General features: G+C 39.1%; 1 protein-coding gene across 7 annotated transcripts in view; it reads left to right on the top strand.

Moving 5' to 3' along the window:
• Positions 1 to 21,735, top strand: part of NCAM1 (neural cell adhesion molecule 1) — a 353,077-nt gene that overhangs the window by 231,088 nt on the left and 100,254 nt on the right. For 5 of the 7 annotated variants that reach the window (XM_073656983.1, XM_073656982.1, XM_073656988.1 and 2 more), the window contains exons 8-9: positions 140 to 282; positions 13,316 to 13,345. In XM_073656983.1, coding sequence (XP_073513084.1) covers positions 140 to 282; positions 13,316 to 13,345 — 173 coding nt within the window. The remainder of the gene's footprint in view (positions 1 to 139; positions 283 to 13,315; positions 13,346 to 21,735) is intronic. The other 2 variants (XM_073656984.1, XM_073656986.1) reach the window with 1 other exon arrangement.

The raw sequence follows: 21,735 nt of genomic DNA on the forward strand, positions 1-21,735 counted from the left end.
ATTTCTCTCTCAGATTTCCTCATCATCTTTTTCCTGCCTTCTTTGTGTAACAGTGTATACAATGATTCCAAACCATTCACCATCATCAAATTTGCAAATCTTTGTCTTGCACTTAAAGTGTATTCCCTGTCACTTTTAGCAAAACCTAAGATTACCTACGTTGAAAACAAGACTGCCGTGGAGCTGGATAATGAGATCACCTTGACCTGCGAGGCATCGGGAGATCCTCTGCCCAGCATCACTTGGAGAACCGCCACGCGCAACATCAGCGAAGAGGAGAAGGTATGACTATTTTGATTATTTCCCATGGGGCGCTGATTTCTGATGTCACTGGACTTCTGGCTTATGATGTCACTGGATGACAATTGATTTACAAGATTAAATAATTATGAGAAAAGTAGACTTTTGGATATTGTTATTAGTACAGCCTCGGGAATGTTGAGATGGTATTAAAAATATATATTTTTATAGCACTTTATTTACTCGTAGGGAAAATCCTGTGTGCCGTGTTTGCTCCTCCCACTTGCTACTGATTGACAACTCTCTGTTAACCAATTCATATGAGAGATCTGTTAATCATCATGGTGTGTGTTCGGAGGAAGTTAGACACACAGTCTTTTTTAAAAGTCCAGACAGTGTTTTTACAGGAACGTACTAGATCGGACAATAGAAAATTATATACTCCCACCTAGAGCTCAGCTCATTCCTCTCTATTAGAAAGGATAACATAGCAAACCTGGCAGATTAAATTAGAAATCAGTCTAGTTATGGATATAACTATTAAGTGGCATAAAATCAAAGCAGGCTACTTAAAGGGGACCTTTCACTCGATTTTTTAAGTCATACTCTGTACCTCCACCAATTTGTTCTGTTCCACTGATTCCGGAACAGTTTTTCTTTTTCTTCTGTGCCCCTCAGTTCCAAAGTTATGCCTCCTTGTAATGAAGGTGCATATTTTCCCTTCAATCAACTGAACACACAGAATTTCTCTGTGGGCGTATGCTATGGCTCCTCTGACTCTGGCCAATCAAAACACGGCCCCGCCCACAGAGAAGTTTTGCGGAACCCGACCAGTGTTAGTTGAATGGAGAATTTGTATCGTAATTATCCAGGGAACATAACTTTGGCACAGAGGGACACAGAAAGAAAAGAAAAACTGTTCCAGAGTCAGCAGAACAGTGTCAATTGGAGGAGATACTTTGTTTATTTTTATCTAATAAAGTGAAAAATTCACTTTTAAAAAACACGTGTTATGGGAACATTTATCTTAAAAGTAACCAAAGTACCTGTTATCTAAGATGGTAGTAATTTAAGTTTGTATATTCTGAATGATACAGAATAATGTAGAAAAGGAACCTAAAACCAGTGTCCGCTACATTCTTTTGACCCATAAAGAATCAAGGGGGTGGTTACGCTACTCTGAAAAGTCACGTGGGGCTTGTATCAAGCTGTCATTGCATACACAGAGTTCAGGCTGTACATCTCGCTTCACTGTTCATGGAATTGCCTTATTTTAACATATTTTGGCCTTTTCGACACCCATCACAGAGAACCGACTAAGGTTGATTCTCCAGAGTAGAGGCACCACCCCTATGACTCTTCACAGGTACCTAGAATATAGTGCTGTAGTTTTCAAAATTTTTAGATTATGCCTCATCGGGCTGAAAATACAAGGGCATCACTATCAGTCTCTTAGGAATCTGGAAAACAGGCTGGTGGTGGTTTGGAGGTCCTAAAGCATCACAGACGCCGGGGCATTACATGGAGAAGTAGGGCGCCCCCTATGGCACTGGTTTGCTTATTTTCTGGGGCCCATCAGCAGGGTTAGTGATGTAATGGGGATATTAAAGGGATCTTAATTCTAAACTCCAGACTTCTTTCAGAGGTGTTTTAGCACCACCTCGAGGACCACCATGTTCCCAGTACCAATATCTGGGTCTATATGCATTATGTATAGAGGGCAGTGAGGACTTGCATCTGATGCCTTCCTGAGGCTTCGATTATGTGCCAAGTACCAATGACAGTAAGGCAGCGTGCAGTGACATCATAGCTGGGTCTGTCCAATGACATAAAATCAGTGTGCAGTGACATCATCACTGGGTCTTAGGAGGGGAAAGCTGGTGTCTGAACGCTGGACTGAGAATGGAGCGATATGAGCTTGGTGTCCTTCAATGGCCGCCATTTGTTTGCGCAAACAAATGTAAGTATACACTGAAAGCACCACAGCAGTTGTGTGCGGATGGATTGTCACTGTGACAAAGGCAAAAATAATCAGTAGTTTTGTCACGGCTTCCAGTATTGAGCAGGCCCGATTCTTCTTCTGCCCCATAAGTCTTATTCATAGCCTCCTTATTCCATGTCACATCGACAGGAGTCAATAACTGTATGGCCTTATGTCTTTATACAAAGGAAAAGGAGACACTCTTCACGTCAACTTTATGGACTTCTTGTGGGCAATGGGTTATCCTCGTGGCCTATAATTAAGTGGCATGGCACTTTTTTCTTTATACAACAAGGAAACTACCCATGGAGAGATAAAATATGGATATATCTGTTTCTGTGGAGTCCACGTATAATTCCTCATAGTCAGATTCCACTTCAAAGGGTTTTTCCCATCTTCCTAAATGGGTATTGTTGGATAGTGCTTGTAAAATCAAGCACTTTTGCAATTTACTGCTTATTAAAATTTTCAGCCATTCTTGAGATATTAACACTTTTCTTTTGTTTACATCTCGTTGCCTTGGCGACCGACCACCGCTGCTAGACAGCAAAACGTGCGCTATGCTTACAGGCTCTTTCCTATTAAGCTTGTAAGCACTTTTTCAAAGCTGGACATGATCCCTGGAACATGCTGATGCCTCCTGATGCCAGCTCGTTTCAGTTCAGCGATTCCAAGCAGCAGCGGTGGTCGGTTTCCTAGGCAACGAGCTATAAACAATAGAAAACTGTTCATGTCTCAAGAATGGCTGCAAATTTTAACGAGCAGTAAATTGCAAAAGTGCTTGATTTTACAAGCACTTTCCGAAAATATCCATTAATGAATATGGAAAAAAAAACCTTTAAATAGCTCTATATTTCACAAGTAGCATTATAATCAGTAAACTGGAAGATTTCTCAGATTCCATGCAAATCTGCAAAACTGCTGACTATTTTTGAAACTCTCACCTCTCCTGTCTGCCGTTGTTTTTCCTGACGACACGTCGGGGTATAACTGTGGGGCGGAACGCTGTTCCTATCAGATATATATATATACAGTGCTTGTTGCTCCGTGTTCTGCTTGAGTTGCTGTCTTTGCTCTTTCACTTTGCAGTCACTTATGTTTTAGCGCACACGTTTAAAAAACTTTAGGACACTTTTTCTTTGAGAATCATATCTATCCATATTTCAGAGATGTAATTTGACTTTAAATATCATAGTTATAAAGCTTTAGTATGTAGCTATTACTTTCTGTACAGAGCGGGTCTGATGTGTTGCTAGAAGCAGATACAAATGATAAATAAACCTATATCTATTACTTTACCCTAGGCCACAGGTCTGTAATTTATAAGAGATATTTCTTTCTTAAGTGATCGCATTTAAAGAGACAAATTTTCATTTAAAGGGGAAGTGTCGCAATGAACTTGGTGTTTGATCTGTGGGCAGTATGTTACAGAGCAGAAGAAGCTGAGCAGATTGATATATAATATTGTGGCATACGGCTCAGTAAAACTTGTATATTACTTATTTAAATGTATTCCATATTCCAAGCTTAAGAGTCCAGTGGGTGGTCCTAATCCGTGATCAACAGCTTAAAATAACAGTTATACTGAATCTCTTCCCACAGTGTTATATATCAATCTGCTACTCCAGCTCTGTGACAATCTACCCATAGATAGTAGATAGAGACAAGAATGTTTTTTTTTCTTTTTTTTTTATATAGTTATAACTATAGTTGAAACCTACTGAAAATGATCTAATTATGGCAAAGTTTCAAAAATATATAGATTAACTAAATAATTACACATTTTGTTTGTTACATACATTACTTTCTCGTCTGAAGTCATTATCGGTTAGATTGTTAGAGGCCTATCTTGGACTTTGCTCTCTTTATAGTGTAGGTGTATATGAATTCATCTATATCCTTACTAGTTTGGATTTTTGGCGACAGTCACGTCACAGTTATATGTTCTGCTTCTTTACAAAATGGTATCTAATTGGCGGCTATAAGGTACTGCTACACTTTTCCTTTACACCAGTTTTTATATATCTGAGACACACAGTGTAGGAAATACAAAGTGCAAGGGGAAGGGAGCCCAAACACTAGGGAAAGGGGAAGTGGAGACCTCCTAGGCTGATCTAATATCACCCTGTTTTCCCTACCATCCCTATATTGGTTCGTCACCAATCGCCGAACAGGAAACCTAAGCCCTGTAAATCCCTAGAGCTAGGCCCTGGATAAGGAATAGGGGGGTGGGTGAGCACTGGTCAGTCCCCACTATAAACTAAAGACAACAAGGGAGACAAACAGGAGGGAGAAACTTAGCTTGAGCAAACTTCAGAGAGTATACACCAAACGTCCCCCAAGCACCAGAGAGAAAGTAAGCAGACTGCAATAGCTCCAAGTCTTAACAAGGGAACATGTGAATATCACCGGCCCCTCCCTGCAGCAAACTGAAAGTATTGAAACACCCAGGCCAGGGTGTCAATCACAGCAGGAGGGAGGTAGCCACTGGGTCCTAAAGTAAGCCTGATTTAAGAAGGCGTCTGTAATGCCAAACTAAGTGACCTTCTGCAACCTGCTGCAGAATGACTGTCTGCTACATCTGACACACCCGTGACAATATCTTCCCTAGTAGTATGTTCTGTGATTACAATAAATATTGTATAACCTATTTTTCATGCCAAGAGCCTCCCCGGGTCCCATGTTGAAACCCTATCTCTCAGTACACATGTATTGTAATTTAAGAAAATATCAACGTAAATATAGTTTGCCCTTCTGCACTCACTAATTTGTTTTTCATTTTTATTAACTAATTAATACCCTATCCCTAAAGCTAACTATAGCCCTAACCCTATATCCAGCTCTAAACCTAGACCCAACCCCAAGTCTATCCCTAGCTCTAGTTAGGATTGGAAAAACATGTAAAAATATAAAGTTAGTGTTTTTCTTTTTAAATAACAGTATTTAAAAAAATGAGTCAATTCCCCTAGCAAGTCCTTTTATCTCATCTCATGTGTACGTAGATGTTATAGAAAGTTCTTACTCGTGTCATTTATTCGTCTAAATGGCCGTCATGTAATACAACATGGCTGTGAATTTTCATGGTAGTTAGTTGTTTGCCTAAAGGCCTTGGGGAATGTTTGCAGCGGAAATGTATCTTTTTATGGCTAGCCTTTCAGATGAATGGATGTCTAAGTAATGCATCAAAGCCTTAGGTCCTCCAGAGCATTTCACCATTAGGAACCACCCACTATGATATTGTTATGCTTTAGTAAGGAATATTGGCTTGGTTATCATCCTGAGCAACTATGTATGAATTTCTCACTATAAGCTATGTACAAAATCATACCATGTTTGTACAGTTTTATGGAAACAAAATGGTACTATGGACTGTTTTCTCATTTGTTGAGAGTTGTTGTTATGGTATGAGATAATTATATAATTGTAATGTAATAAAATTATTATATAATTAAAAAAGAATAGCAAAAAATAAAATAGGAGTAATAAGACCACTGATTTAAAAAAAAAAAAAAAATTATATATCCTCTTCTCTAGAATATAAGCTATACCCAAAATGCTAGATTTGAAATGAAGGAAGCATATTGGATTGGATGGATTTCTATTTGTTTAAAGGGATTGTATTAGGACGATTTTATTAATCAAGCTATCAGTCCGGCTGTGTTGATCGTAGAACAACAATAAAAATGATACCTGTCTTGTAGTAATTGGATATACCATTGCTGAGAAATCAAGGTTTCAAGCCACATGCAGAGTAGGCTAGAAGTGCATTAAGAAAGTGGGCGTGTCTATGCACTCAGAGTATAAGGACACGCCCTCAAGTGCTCTTCCTGTTTAATTTGTATGTGCTTCAAAGCTCAATTTCTCAATAATGGCACATCGGATTACTATAAGACAGGTGTCATTTTTATTGTTATTTTCTGACCTATACAGCTGTGACTCCAATTTGATTATTAATATCATCTTGATAGATCCCCTTTAACTTTATTCCTGAAAGTAAAGAAGACAACTTTGATGGTTCTTTAATTTGAGGAAAAGCTATGAATCTAGTTGTTTATTTAGCTTTTTGGCTTGTGTTTTGTTATGTAAAACGATTAAAAAAAAATAAAATACTGGTGTTGATATGACAGATGTTGTACTAACTTTGTCCATCACATGAGGGTAGACTTTTTACCAGATTTTGTGTCTAGAAACATAAGGATGTACTTACTACCATGGGACGTTCACAATATCACATACTATTATAACATCAAGGTGTTATTATACTGGCTCTCGTCCCGGCTTCTGTGTCTCAGTGCAGTATCCATGTTTGGTTGTCTCGTTGCGTACTGTGTTTTCTGAGTGGCTGTCCCATCAAACATGTCAACCTGTAACTGCACGTATTTATTATCTGCTAATCATTTTGAGATACCATTTAGCTGATTTCTTAAAAAAAAAAAGAAGATGATGGTCCTGGAGACAAAGAAGACCTAATTTTCTAAATCAATATTCCATACCATTTTCTAAGCTCTCTTTGGAGGACTAAACCAGAGGTTTGCAACGAATGATGGCTGTCAAATGACTGATCCAAATTCTAAAAGTGCACACTATGAAGTCTCCTGAGAAACCAACCAGAAAAAGGCATTTGATGTTTTTTTTTTGTATGAATATTAGAATGAAAGGTCAAAACTTAGTTCATCCTGGCAAACTTTAGACCATACCTTTTCTAAAATTTTGAAAGAAAAAAAAACTAATGCAAAGGGTCGCCCTATTAAAGAACATTTATATAGGATGATAAATGTATGATTGGGTAGTAAAAACCCCACCAATCCTACGAATGGGGGTCCAAAGTATGAATGTGTGAATAGAGCAGTAGTGAGCATGTGTGACCATGGTAAATAGAGCAGTGGTCGCACATGCTCACTACTGCTCCATTCACACAGAGGAATTAAAATCTCCCGTTCTCATAAATGGTGCTGATCCAAGCGTTCAGATCCCCATCTAGGTGAAAAGGTTGTAATATATGTTATTTATGGGTAATATATGTTATTTTTGGGACAACCCCCTTTATCACTGTAACCGAGGCTCTCTCTAAGTCAGTACTAGGACATGGCATATACAGTACTATTGTATGGGAGAGAGTTCTCACACCGATCTGTTATGTTAGGAGTGGGCCGAACACCTATAAATGATAAAAGAGATAAATAGAGCACTGGCTGAAGAAAGTGAGAAGGGTTTTTTTTTTAGATCAAAAATTCACAAAAAAATAGGTAGAATTTACTGTAGTGTTATGTTTAGGAAAACAAAAGCATTGTTTTAAAATCAAATTTAATTTAACAATTTAAATATATTAATAATTTGAAAATTAATTTTCTTTAATATTTTTTTGTTGTTTTATTGTGTACTTGATCAGTCAAAGATAGTCATTCTTCCAAGCGTTTCGTTTTACTCCAATGAGAGATTTCTGTTTTGTTTTGTTTTTATTCTGCCTATGACTATTGCCATTGGATACTTGAGGGGAAATAAGTTCCCAAAAAAAGTTTCGAACCTCATTCTAGAAATATAAGTAAAAATTCAATCCTGGTGACTGTTTTGTAAAATTGTAAAAATGATCAATAATACAATTTATGAAATAAAGAAAAGTTACTGATCCGTATGTATTTGAATCAGTTCGAAAGAACAGATTAATGTGTTGAGTTTTTTTTTTCTTTACTTTTAAAAGTGAAAATTTCAATTTAATGTATATTAACTTGAAATGAAAGTTTAAGTAAACATTTTCTGCAAGCTTCCAATGGCATTTGTCTAGGCATAAATATTCATCTTCATATTTTTTCGCTCGGTCTTCCACATTACAGCATTTCTGTGTAAAAAAAATGCCTTTTTACGTATCATGGTCCCAGCAGAACAAAGCCTGTTTTTTTAATTTGCCACGGACCCAAGAACTTACAGCAGCATTATAATTAGTTATGAGCTTAAATTAAATAGAAGCCATTGAACCATTGGCAACTGCTGGGATCCTTCCTCCAGAAAAAAAAAAAGTGTTTTTTTTTTTTTTTATTGAGTTGGAGATATTGTAAGTTCAAAATCCGGAAAGTTTAGGACATACCGAGTTATTGGAGTTTTTAGTCTTTTTTTTACTATTTATGTATTATCATTCCTATTATATAGAACCCCAATAAAGGATTTTTTACTGTTTTTGGATGGATTCCCGTACTTGGATTGGAAGGACTGTATTGTCACCAAAATGTGTTCTTTCCCCCAATGGATATAAAGACTAAAGAGAGACATGTCACCAACGTCTTTTTTCTATTTTATTTAGTGTTTATTTTTTTATATATAGAGGCTTCTCCTGATCACATGCATGACTAGGAGCAATGTCATAGGCGTTTTTACTTACGAGACGTGCTTCGAAATTTTTCTTTGGTTGGAATGAAGTGTTACCGAGTCACATCTGATAAAAGTTATAATTCGTTGAATAGATTTGTATTTTCGGTTAATTTTGAAACTCCAGTGTTTTGGCGCCATCTAATAAAACAGATTTTCATCCAACCATTTGTTTTGAGTCTATAGACTTGGTTATTTTTGGTTTTATGACATCAGGTGAAAAATATTAAGTCTTCACTGCCTATTAGTGGGGTCTGCCTAATAATTTGTATGAGGACTGACTCAACTCTTCCCTGATGGTAGATGTTGGAATAAACCAGAATGGTCATGTTGGATTCCAACATGTTTGATCCTTTTCTGTTGGATTCCAACATGTTTGATCCTTAGGTGGGAGATAGGCCACTGGCAAAAGTACAGATGTAGTAAATTGCATAGTGGTTTGTGTGCAAACTACCATTTGTGGTGTGCTTGCATGTTTATGATGGAGTCTGAAAATTCACAGAGGAAGAGAACACCAATTGGAAGTAGCAGTTTTAAAAGTTAATATTAATGGGGGTCTTCTGGTTTTGAAAATCCCTCTCTTCCCTGGCTGCAGTTTGAATAAAAAATACAAATATCAAACTATGCTTTAGTTGCCTCCCAAGGTCCAGACAAAATTTCTGCCGCTGCTCCCTGTGTCTGTTGTTGTCCGCACCTCTGAGGTCACGTTGACAGCGCTGCAGACGATAACGGAAACTGGGAGTAGTGACGGATATTTATTGCTGGTCCTGGGGAAGTTCAATAAAGCTCAGTTTTTTTTAAACCAATAGAAGAGGGATTATCCAAAGCTGGAAAACTCCTTTAGGTCACATTCAGACGGACATATAACTCGCGCGAGGATCGCATCGCAATCCTCGGACTGGCCATCGCCACTCTTGACCTGAACATGATATCATGTATTTCTATGCAGCTCAGGTACAGGGAGCCGACGACCAGTCCGAGGATTACAATGCGATCCTCATGTGAGTTATATAGCTGTCCGACTGCGCCCTAAATGAGAATTGCCGCCTAAATTAGAATATACAACCAAACTAGAAGTTCCATTTGCAGACGCATGTTTCAGGATTTTAACCCATCAGCAGTGCAAAGCAGGAAAATTGGTTTTCTTGGGTGAGAGGCCTTTACAGGGAGTTAAGGAGTATGGCACCAAATTTTCAGAGGGAGATTTATAGGCCGTGTTGGGGTGCACTCTGTAACGTGTGTAGCTGACTTAGTATTCCTTTGGTTGAAGTTTGCTGCTTGGACAATGAAAAGTTTATCAGTTTCTCCTTAGCAAAAGAAAAAAAAACTACTAGTTGGTATTGTGTGGTCTGTGTCAAGGGGACATTTGAAAGTTTGGAAATGGGACATAGGAATAGTTAAAAATCCCTGTTCAGCTCTGAACTGCCACATAGCTTCACAAAGGCAAGCAGAAACTATCCTAAAGGAAAGGATAATGAGCAAGTGCCGGATACTGCCACTCGCTCTACGTCATGGCAAAGCTTCTGTGTTTTAGTCCTAGCCGTTTGATCTCACAATCTTTACATTTTATTTGCTCCAAAAAGTGGCCTAATGTGCCACCAGTGTCTAATTTCTAGTACATTTGTTTCTTTTTACCTTTATTATAACTGATGAGAGTTCTTGCTTATTAGACTACTTACATAGATTTAACCCGACTTAACGTTATTTTTTATTTTTTTTAGTTTTAGGCAGTAATGACAATCCATTGCATTTCCTGCATGTAATGTGGAACGATGTGGCATCATTGTGTACTTTGAACCTCACTGTGTGCATGTAACCAATAACTGCTTGGGTGTGCATGTTCAAGTGTAAACCGTGTCTCAATAACTCATCATGGGGTGCCATGATATGGATCATAACTCTGCAGTCTTAACCCGTTCTCTGCTGCGTTGTGAAACGGGTTAAGTGAGTCTTCGACGAAGCAGCAGTACTGAACAGTATCCAGCCCGGAAATTTCATATTTTTGGAATAAAAAAAAAAAAAAATAGAAATATGCCTGTTGGCATTATCATACTCATCCCAGCAGTCCCATTTTTATTTCATTGGGAACTGTACAGCACCGTAGTTGGAGCTATGTATTAAAGCAGTTCCGTAGATTAAGGTCAGACTTCATGACCTTCATTTCCTAAAGTTCTTTGGAAATATTAAACATGGTTGACTTGACTATTTTTCTGGAAGAGCTTTGATATATAAAATTCAATAAAAAAAACAAAAATCTGATATTCACCCTAAAGTCAAAAGGGGCTTTATATTGTGCAAATGCCAACCTGATGAATTTACCAGATGGGTTTGTTATAACCTTCTCAATAAATCAGTCACCTCCAAGGGAAAGTAGCCAGTCATGGACGTGTCTGTCTATTGTGATACAGGTATAGCGAAGGTTATCATGACTCACAACACACCATCTAGATAACTTGTCACAGAAGGCTAACTCACTTAAAATGGAACTTTCACTTGCTCAAAATATTAGAGTGAAATACCTTGTAAAAATCCCTGAGCTCCCCTTATTCCACCGATATTTTCAGTTTTGCTCTGCGTTGCTCAGTCGCAGAGATATTCACATTTGTTGCTTCTGGAGCGCACTATGTGAAATCTCTGCTTTGTATTCCAACTGGACATTTCCTCAGTCTTCTCTGGGAGGCATGTGCCTTCGCCTCTTCTTCCCAGATGCTACCAATCAAAGCTTGGCAGCGGATCTAGCAGCCATGCTGCCGAGCTGTGATTGTCAGTGTCTGGAAGGTAGGAGTGAGAGTGCACGCCCCAAGAGAAGACTCTGAAGAAACGCCCCAAGCAGAGATTTCACATAGTGGCCTCCAGAAGAAACAAATGTGAATATCTTTAGAATGGAGCAACGCATCACAAAATGATAAAAAAAACTGCAGAATTAGGGGAGCTCAGGGATTTTTACAAGGTATTTAACTACATTTTTTGAGCAAGTGACAGGTCCTCGGTAAGAGGATTAAAATTACTATTGCACAAACCCATTTTTCTAATGTCAAGTCAGTTGATAAATGACACCTACTTTTTGTGCCAGTGCTGTGTTGTATGGGTCAAGGTAACCTTTGTTAGATTTGTATGGGGATAGAGAGCAATAAGCACTAAGAGAATGATAATAGAGCAACAGAATGGGCAGTGAGTGGAAAGGCAATAGATAGGGACTGATGGTTGAAGATAGATTGTGAGTGATAGGTAGAGAGAGAGCTATGATTAGAGGGAGAAAAAAGAGAACAATAAAGATAGAAATTGATAGATACAGAGTGAAGGATAGACCGCAATAAGTAAAATGAGAATAGACCGAGCGATAGGGGATAGGAAGGGATAGGTAGATAGAGAGTGATAGGGATTGATGGCAATAGACAAAGTGATAGGTAGATAGGGATGGTTTAAGATTGAGATAAATAGAGAGCGATAGGTAGATAGTAACCGATGGTAGGAATAGAGTGTGAAGGTTAGATATAGAGCAGTAGGTAGAAAGAGAACCATAGAAATAGAGAGCGATAGATGATAGGTAGATAAAGAGCGATACAGAAAGATAGCAATAGGCATACGAGGGGTAGGTACTAGAGAGTGATGGTTTACTGTAGAGGTCAATAGTAATAGGTAGGTACAGAGCAATGGTTATAGATAGAGTGATAAATATAGATAGCAATGAAGATAAATACAGAGCAATAGAGAGTGGTAGGTAGAATAAAATAGGTAGATACTGACAGACGGACCATTAATTAGCTGATCATTTCCTATTAATAAATTGATTGTCCATGTTATATGTCTGCCAAAATGGAGCATTCAGTGGTGGTAGAGGCCCTCTCCTTAGCAACAGGACCCCTCATGATCAGCTTCTTTTTAGGGCTAGTAAGGAGGCACTCTGACCTGAGAAGCTCTCTAGCAAGGAGGCACTCTGACCTGAGAAGCTCTCTAGCAAGGAGGCACTCTGACCTGAGAAGCTCTCTAGCAAGGAGGCACTCTGACCTGAGAAGCACTCTAGTAAGGAGGCACTCTGACTGGAGAAGCTCTCTAGCAAGGTGGCATTTTGACCAGAGAAACTCTCTAGCAACGAGGCACTCTGACCAGAGAATCTCTTTAGTTAGGAGGCACTCTGACCGGTGAAGCTCTCTAGTTAGGAGGCACTCTGACCAGAGAAGCTCTCTAGTTAGGAGGCACTCTAACCAGAGAAGCTCTCTAGCAAGGATGCACGCTGCCCGGAGAAGCTCTCTAGCAAGGAGGAACTCTGACCGAAGAAGCTCTCTAGCAAGGAGGCACTCTTACCGAAGAAGCTCTCTAGTAAAGAGCACTTAGTTTATAATCACTGTATGAATACTTCACAGTACTGCTTCTTCTATTGTAAACATGATAAAATGGTGTTCTTCATTCATGTGAGATTTACTATTTGTTTTGTTGAGAAAATGTGCCATAACCTTTAACCAGTTGCTGGCATTTTGGGGGGCCCTCCATAAGCCGCCTAACAACATATCCCAGCATGCCCACTATTGTTTATAATTGGCTTGACATGCTGGAATTGTGGTGCGCCGCCCGCTGGAGGGTCCCCAGTTGTGGAAGACTCACCCAAGCGATTCATGTAACTGCATGCACTGCACGGACAGCTGTCTATAGCATAACTCAGCACATAAGATAACCACAAAAAATGTTTTATTGCTTTCTGTGTTTGTTGTGTTTTTTTATATCTGTTCTCTCCAGGCATCGTGGACTCGGCCCCAGAAACAAGAGGTATAAATCCAATTAGCTGTGAAATGCTATACTCAGAGAACGAGATGCCTAACCCTTAGTTGTGCTCCAGAACCACACCACCTAACGTGACCCATGTCCATAGCGGTTACAGGATAGTTGTAGACAACCCGTAGAGGCTATTATATACATTAACACTCAAACAAGCTTGGTTGGTTTCACAAGTTTAAAGAAAAAAAGTTAAACAACTTCTACTAAATTTGCTAAAAAATTTCCAAAAAAGGTTCCCATCAGCTGTTCCCGTCAATACGTTGGGAGGTGGCGAGTTATAAAATGTGAGGAATTCCATAAACTCACTAGAATCTAATTCATATGATTTCTAGTAGGCTGGATGCTTTTAGGATCTTCATGTATCCTTACATTTGATCTCACATTGATCGATCGCTGTGATATAGGATATCCGGTGATGTAGAATAGCCGGTGATATAGGATAGCCGTGTTCATTGACTTAGTGTTACATTCCGTTTGGATGAGAATTTTCCATACTGAGAATTTTCCATACTGAGCAGGACCCCTTTATGATCATCTTCTTTTCAGGGCTAGTAAGGAGGCACGCTAACCTGAGATGTTCTCTGGCAAGCAGGTACTCTGATCGGAGAGTCTCTCTAGCAAGGAGGCACTCTGACCTGAGAAGCTCTCTAGCAAGGAGGAACTCTGACCGGAGAGTCTATCTAGCAAGGAGGCACTCTGACCTGAGAAGCTCTCTAGCAAGGAGGCACTCTGACCTGAGAAGCTCTCTAGCAAGGAGGAACTCTGACCGGAGAGTCTATCTAGCAAGGAAGCACTCTGGCCAGAGAAGCTCTAAAGCAAGGAGGCACGCTAACCTGAGATACTCTCTAGCAAGCAGGTACTCTGGCCCGAGAAGCTCTCTAGCAAGGAGGCACTCTGACGGGAGAAGCTCTCTGCAGATGTTACACTAGGGCAATAATTTTTGGGGAACGTGATGGTTTTTCTATTGGAAAATGTTCTGTTTCTCCAAACGTGCCCACATTGTTGTGTTGTAGACAGTCTGTGATACCGTATGTTTAAAGGGGATTTGTTTACTACCCCATCTGACAGCATAATTTTTAAGCACATAATATGTGCATGTAAGGGGAGTCTGTCGGCAGAAAATGACTGTTCAAATCAAGCACAGCCCCCTTGGCGCGGTGAAACAGTTCAGTGCACCTTCTATTTATCTGCATCCTTCTCTGGCTCTTGTAACCCCAGAGCTGTCAATCACAGAAAAGGAGGGAAAACAAGTAGGATGGAAGATGCAGTGAGCTGCTTGGCCATGCCAGGGTTGCACCCAGCGCCTGTGCTTGGTTTGAGCAGTCATTTTCTGCTGACAGACTCCTTATAAGTGAACAAAAAAAATCCCACAAAAGCTATCTATAGCCTTTAAAGCATATAAATGAGCTTCCTTCAATAACACAGTACACAGGTTAGGATACTCTTTATATGTTTCCTTTAATCCCGGTGCCACTTGGTCATATAAATGGATGAAAAACCTTGAACAAAACAATTTATCTCAGTCTTCCATCCTTCTGACGATTGCACTTATTACAGCCAAATTTACGAAGGTGTGGGATCACAGGAAACACTTTTACTTACATAATGTGAATGTAAAAATTCTCTACAAATGCCGGCAGTGCGGGTATATATAGTGAGAGCGGCTTTATGAAATCCTGTGGCTGTAAAATTGCAAGTAATGTTAAGCTGGGGCTACTTGAGGACATGAACTGGCTGGGTTCACCGCATCTCATCTTGTGGGCCCCACTACTTATTGGTTCCACCATACCAATGCTGGTGCATGATATCATCATCAATATAATTTTTCGTCCTGGATACTTGAGGTCATTATCTCAGCTGTAAAACAGCACTCTTCAATTTTGGATTGAGGGGCTCCTCATTTTGATGAGCCCCTTATTTATCTGGAGGTGCACTAAAAGTCCATATGAGAAATTGGTATTTGTTCTTGCTGCTTTTCTTACATAAGGGAGAACTGTGCAGGCTCCACAGAAAAAAAAGCCACTTGAACTGTTAAGCTTCTTCTCTAGTGCCCTCCTTGTCAGTACATGCAGATGAATGAGGCAAATCTCTATAGCCTTGTGGGGAGAGTGGCTTTGGCTGTGTCTCTCAAAGGGTTTGTACATTATCTTATATCAATAGGACATTGGATAAGTGATCAGTAGGGGCCTGACTGTTGGGTTCCCCACCAATCCTGAGAATGTGACCCCATACGAATGGAGCCAAAGTTGAGCATGTGCCCAGTACAGCATTCCATTGAGAATGAATGGAGTGGAAGTGCACATGCTCAACCTTTGCTGTATTCAGAAGAAGCTTTTCAGAGCCCCATTTTTGGGATCAAGTGGGGGGTCCTTGCAGTGGACCCCCAGTGTTCAATAAGTTATCCTCTATATGATATATATAGTCAACTATCGGCCAATTCCTCCTGATCTCCCAGACTTATGTACCCTCAGCTCAGTAGAGCATTAATTGTGTTTTTAAGAACAAAATGAAGACATGATGATATCCAACTACACCAAGTGCCAGGGTGAAGCAAATTAGGGACCCCCATACACATTAGATGATCTGTGGGTCCGGCCAACGCAAGTCTTTAACTCTATGGTCATTATCGAGATAAGACATCTTGATGAGCTCGGACATGGAGCATCTTTGGTTACTTTGCATTGTGCAGTTTCTCTTTTAAATCCTCCTGGAAAGATGGAAGTAAATTGATTACATAGTATTACCATTCTATATATCAAGAAAGTGCCCTTACCTCCATTTTTTTAGCTGTGCAGCAAATTTCCAGATGCCCTGGAGAGCCTGGTGGTACAATACAGGATAAACGGTTAACAGAAGACATCCCCTGCGAGAAACGTGCCGTTCACATTCGCACCCAGTGGACGATAACAACCTTTTAATAAATATCGAACCTTTTAAAAATAGATTGACTTCATAAACCGCGGCCCGGTTATCCCACGGCACACACATAAAAACCTCCCTCCATGTTGTCGGCTTTATGATTTTTTAAATAGGTTTGTTCAGCTTCCATAATTCATGGTCCTCACCAGGACATTTACTAGACTTTCTGAATTATTGAAGTGTCCATTAATCCTTTCATGCAGCCATTCCGGGTATACTGTATGTACTAAGCGTTTAAAATACAATTTTTTTTGTTCCCATATTCCAAATTTACTCCTGGATCTGCTGTACCATAAATTATACTATCACTTTAGGCCTGGGGCCATGTAAAGCAATACTATTGAGTTCTCCATACCTGCATGGCCATGGCACCCTATCAGTGGACATGGCGCTATATTCCATCAGACACCATACTGGTGCCGATCTACCCCTTAGACCCCAAGTCAAAATGAACCATCTTGTCCCCATCACATGTGGTAACCATACAGAACACCACAGGCTAACATAAGTTACAAGCAATGTAGATGTAGCCGCCGTCAACAGGTCAGGCAGTAGTGAAGCGCGCCAACTCTTATTTCTACAGCACACCGCTCATTCAAAATGAATAAAGACAACCACGCCATGCAAATAGTGTAGAAAACCATGGTGCAGTATCCTATTAATGTACAAATAGCAAACATGGGATATAAAGCCAAACCGGAGTCTTCTCCAAAAGGAAAACACCTTCATTTGTAGACAGCTGTTTTCAGGGTTCTTGCTTCTCATCAGTGCAAACTAGGAATCTGGTTGGTTATTGAAAGATTTTTGATGAAGGGTCTACGGAGTAACATCTCTCCTTAGGTGGAGTGCCAATCTGGCACAGGGAAATTTATAGGCTATGCAATCCTCAAATTTGTGAAAATTATGTAAATTGCTTCTAACCCAGTCAATTCATCTCCTAGTTTGCACTGATGAGGGGCAAGAACCCTGAAAGAGCTGGCAGCAAATGGAGAGCTTTTCCTCTTGGAGGACATTCTGATAAGTCACGACAAGGCTCTTTAAAGAGTCAATATTGACTTATAGGATTGCCACCGCCAATAGGAGGCACTGGAGAGCCTGCCTGCTTCCTCTATGAACAGGATATTTTCATATTTTGTGTCTCAGGTGAGCATTGCATAGCCGAGAAGTCTCCCTACCCTAGCTTGGCGGTCTCTATGTTGGCAGCTGATACAGCTGTATGTTCTGCAGTGATGGAGTACAGGTTTCTGCTCCCGTTGAAGATGATATCTCAGGCAAACACTTGTGGTTAATTGACAGATTACTGAATGGGTTAGCTGGAAGAAGTAATCCACATGACTAAGGACACAGTCAGACGGCCATATGAATCAGATCAAGATCGTAACCTCGTGCATGGACTGGCCGGTGTGACAGCTGCCATGCTCTGGCCGGGAGGGCCGCCGGCCAGTCCAAGCATTGCGTTCCAATCTCGGTCTGATTTGACTGTGGCCTGAAGGTGCATGAGAAAAGCCATGCACTGAATTGGGGCTCTTATTATGTTCAGCCTTTGTTGTTTCCTTCCAGTTGTTTGACTGGTTGGCAGAAAACATGGCTTGACTTTTCCTTACAGAAGAATCACATTGATAGCAAAAAAAAATGTGTGATGAATGGACCGAAAGGTGAAAGAAAGAATAAAGAGAGGAACGCAAACACGGTCTTTACTCTTGGGTGGCACAATAGTTGGGTCCATTTTTTTTTTTTTTTCATAAATTTTTTTTTGTTTTTGTTTTTTTAATTGTGGATTTCGGCTGGAAAGACTAGTGATGTATGAGGAGGTGCTGTCAGTATTTTATATTTTATGATTAGAGATTTGCAATACAATTTTTTCCCTTAGTTATTTAATTTTCCCTACATTATGACTTGAAGTTGTTCCCTACTTTGCTCCAGTAGATAATATTTCCACTGACTTTTGACAACTACAGTAAGCTTTTTTTTTTACTAATGCTTCATTTTTTTTTTTTGAAGCGTTTAATGACATTTTTTGTTCTAAAAAATATACTTGTGATTGTTATTAATTGTTAGCTTTACATAAAAGTGATTAAGGCATTTTAGCTCATGCTCTCTTATTATCACTAGTAATATATGATATAAAATATTGACTAAGCTTGCACCAACCCAGCTTGTTTCTCCTGATCATAGACTATAACCGATTGTTACAGACTAGAATCGAATTGCTGCTCGACTCTTAACATCCTGTATGTAACAACAAAAGAAAGAAAACCAACATCGGCTCACCGGTATAAAGAACTCCATGGATAGGGGTGCGGTGCAAGGAAAATTTCAGGCAGGTTCCTGGGCAATGAGAGTCATGGAAGGGCGAGGAAAAAAAAAGATATATATAGTAAAAAAAAAATAAATAAATTAAAAAAATATATATATACAGTATATATATATATTTATAAAATGTATACATAAATATACAGTATATATAATTAAAAAAATATATATATTAAAAATGTATACATAAATATACAGTATATGTAATAAAAAAATATTTATATAAAAAAATATATATATTAAAAATGTATACTTAAATATACAGTATATATAATTAAAAAATATTTATATAAATATACAGTACAGACCAAAAGTTTGGACACACCTTCTCATTTAAAGATTTTTCTGTATTTTCATGACTTTGAAAATTGTACATTCACACAGAAGGCATCAAAACTATGAATTAACACATGTGGAATTATATACTTAACAAAAAAGTGTGAAACAACTGAAAATATGTCTTATATTCTAGGTTCTTCAAAGTAGCCACCTTTTGCTTTGATGACTGCTTTGCACACTCTTGGCATTCTCTTGATGAGCTTCAAGAGGTAGTCACCGGAAATGGTTTTCACTTCACAGGTGTGCCCTATCAGGTTTAATAAGTGGGATTTCTTGCATTATAAATGGGGTTGGGACCATCAGTTGTGTTGTGCAGAAGTCAGGTGGATACACAGCTGATAGTCCTACTGAATAGACTGTTAGAATTTGTATTATGGCAAGAAAAAAGCGGCTAAGTAAAGAAAAACGAGTGGCCATCTTTACTTTAAGAAATGAAGGTCAGTCAGTCCGAAAAATTGGGTAAACTTTGAATGTGTCCCCAAGTGCAGTTGCAAAAACCATCAAGCGCTACAAAGAAACTGGCTCACATGAGGACCACCCCAGGAAAGGAAGACCAAGAGTCACCTCTGCTTCTGAGGATAAGTTTATCCGAGTCACCAGCCTCAGAAATCGCAGGTTAACAGCAGCTCAGATTAGAGACCAGGTCAATGCCACACAGAGCTCTAGCAGCAGACACATCTCTTCAACAACTGTTAAGAGGAGACTTTGTGCAGCAGGCCTTCATGGTAAAATAGCTGCTAGGAAACCACTGCTAAGGACAGGCAACAAGCAGAAGAGACTTGTTTGGGCTAAAGAACACAAGGAATGGACATTAGACCAGTGGAAATCTGTGCTTTGGTCTGATGAGTCCAAATTTGAGTTCTTTGGTTCCAACCACCGTGTCTTTGTGCGATGCAGAAAAGGTGAACCGATGGACTCTACATGCCTGGTTCCCACCGTGAAGCATGGAGGAGGAGGTGTAATGGTGTGGGGGTGCTTTGCTGGTGACACTGTTGGGGATTTATTCAAAATTGAAGGCATACTGAGCCAGCATGGCTACCACAGCATCTTGCAGCGGCATGCTATTCCATCCGTTTTGCGTTTAGTTGGACCATCATTTATTTTTCAATAGGACAATGACCCCAAACACACCTCCAGGCTGAGTAAGGGCTATTTGACCAAGAAGGAGAGTGATGGGGTGCTACGCCAGATGACCTGGCCTCCACAGTCACCATACCTGAACCCAATCGAGATGGTTTGGGGTGAGCTGGACCGCAGAGTGAAGGCAAAAGGGCCAACAAGTGCTAAGCATCTCTGGGAACTCCTTCAAGATTGTTGGAAGACCATTTCCGGTGACTACCTCTTGAAGCTCATCAAGAGTATGCAAAGCAGTCATCAAAGCAAAAGGTGGCTACTTTGAAGAACCTAGAATATAAGATATATTTTAAGTTGTTTCACACTTTTTTGTTAAGTATATAATTCCACATGTGTTAATTCATAGTTTTGATGCCTTCAGTGTGAATGTACAATTTTCATAGTCATGAAAATGCAGAAAAATCTTTAAATGAGAAGGTGTGTCCAAACTTTTCGTCTGTACTGTATATATATATATATATATATATATATATATATATATATATATTAAAAATGTATACTTAAATATACAGTATATATAATGAAAAAATATTTACCGTATATAAAATATATATATATATATATATATATTAAATATGTATACTTAAATATACAGTATGTATAATTAAAAAATATATATGTTAAAAAAAATTATATATTAAAACATCACATTAAAAATATCCCATTAAAAACCAGGGATAAAAATATAAAACCACATGAAGAAAAGAAAAAACATCGGGTCAGCGCTTTTCGAGCTCTTAGTTCTGACAAGGTATGTCTAGGAAAATGAGGAATTGATATCTAATAGCCCTGGATAAAAAGGGGAAGGGAGACGGAAAAAAGGTAAAAAGGAGCACAGAAAATGTGAACCCTTTGAAATATATACAACTTAGTAATGACAAAGTATATACGGTAAATATTTCTGTCGCAAAATATCAACATAGAGGGTAGATAAATAAATAACGTACTTACAAAATAATTTTCAATGTTAATACATGAAGTCAGTGTTAAAATTAAGGCCGTTCGGAGATCCGGTATCTACTTTTAAGATCCAGCATGCTTCACGTTTAAGAAGCAATTTCGCCCAGTCCCCGCCTCCGACAAGTCGATCCACCCTTTCGATGCCAGTAACAGTCAATGAAGTATCAGCACCTTAATGTCTATCGAGGAAATGTCTGGATAATCCAGACACCGAGCAGTTTATTTTTAAAGGATTAGTCATAGCGTCATGAATGTGTTCTGCTGTCCTACTTTTTAATTTCCAGGTGGTGCACCCTATGTACTGCAAAGGACAAGTATTACACCGAGCTGAATAAACCACATAGTATTACAATTAATAAATTACTTTGTCATTTGAATATCTGGAGTCATAAATAAAAAGATGATGTTTTTATCACATATCTACATGGATTACACCTAGATAGTCCACATTGGAAATTGCCTCATTATTCACAAAGAAACTTAGGGGAAAGGATGTTGCCTATGGAAGTAGCCCGACGAGCAGATAACCTGACTCCTGGAGACAAAATTCGTGTTAAGATGTCATCCTGATATAGCATAGGTACACTGACGAGCAAATGGGTAACAATGTTTTGAACTTTTGACTTTCAGGCATCATATCTCACCATCCACTACTGCTTGGAACTTGAGACCACCATCATTTTATAGACTATCATCTTGGCTATCTCATACATAAA

The sequence above is a fragment of the Phyllobates terribilis genome, unplaced genomic scaffold, assembly GCF_046119375.1.
Source record: "Phyllobates terribilis strain yellow unplaced genomic scaffold, ASM4611937v1 Scaffold_12__6_contigs__length_324123572, whole genome shotgun sequence".
Taxonomy (NCBI): Eukaryota; Metazoa; Chordata; class Amphibia; order Anura; family Dendrobatidae; genus Phyllobates; species Phyllobates terribilis.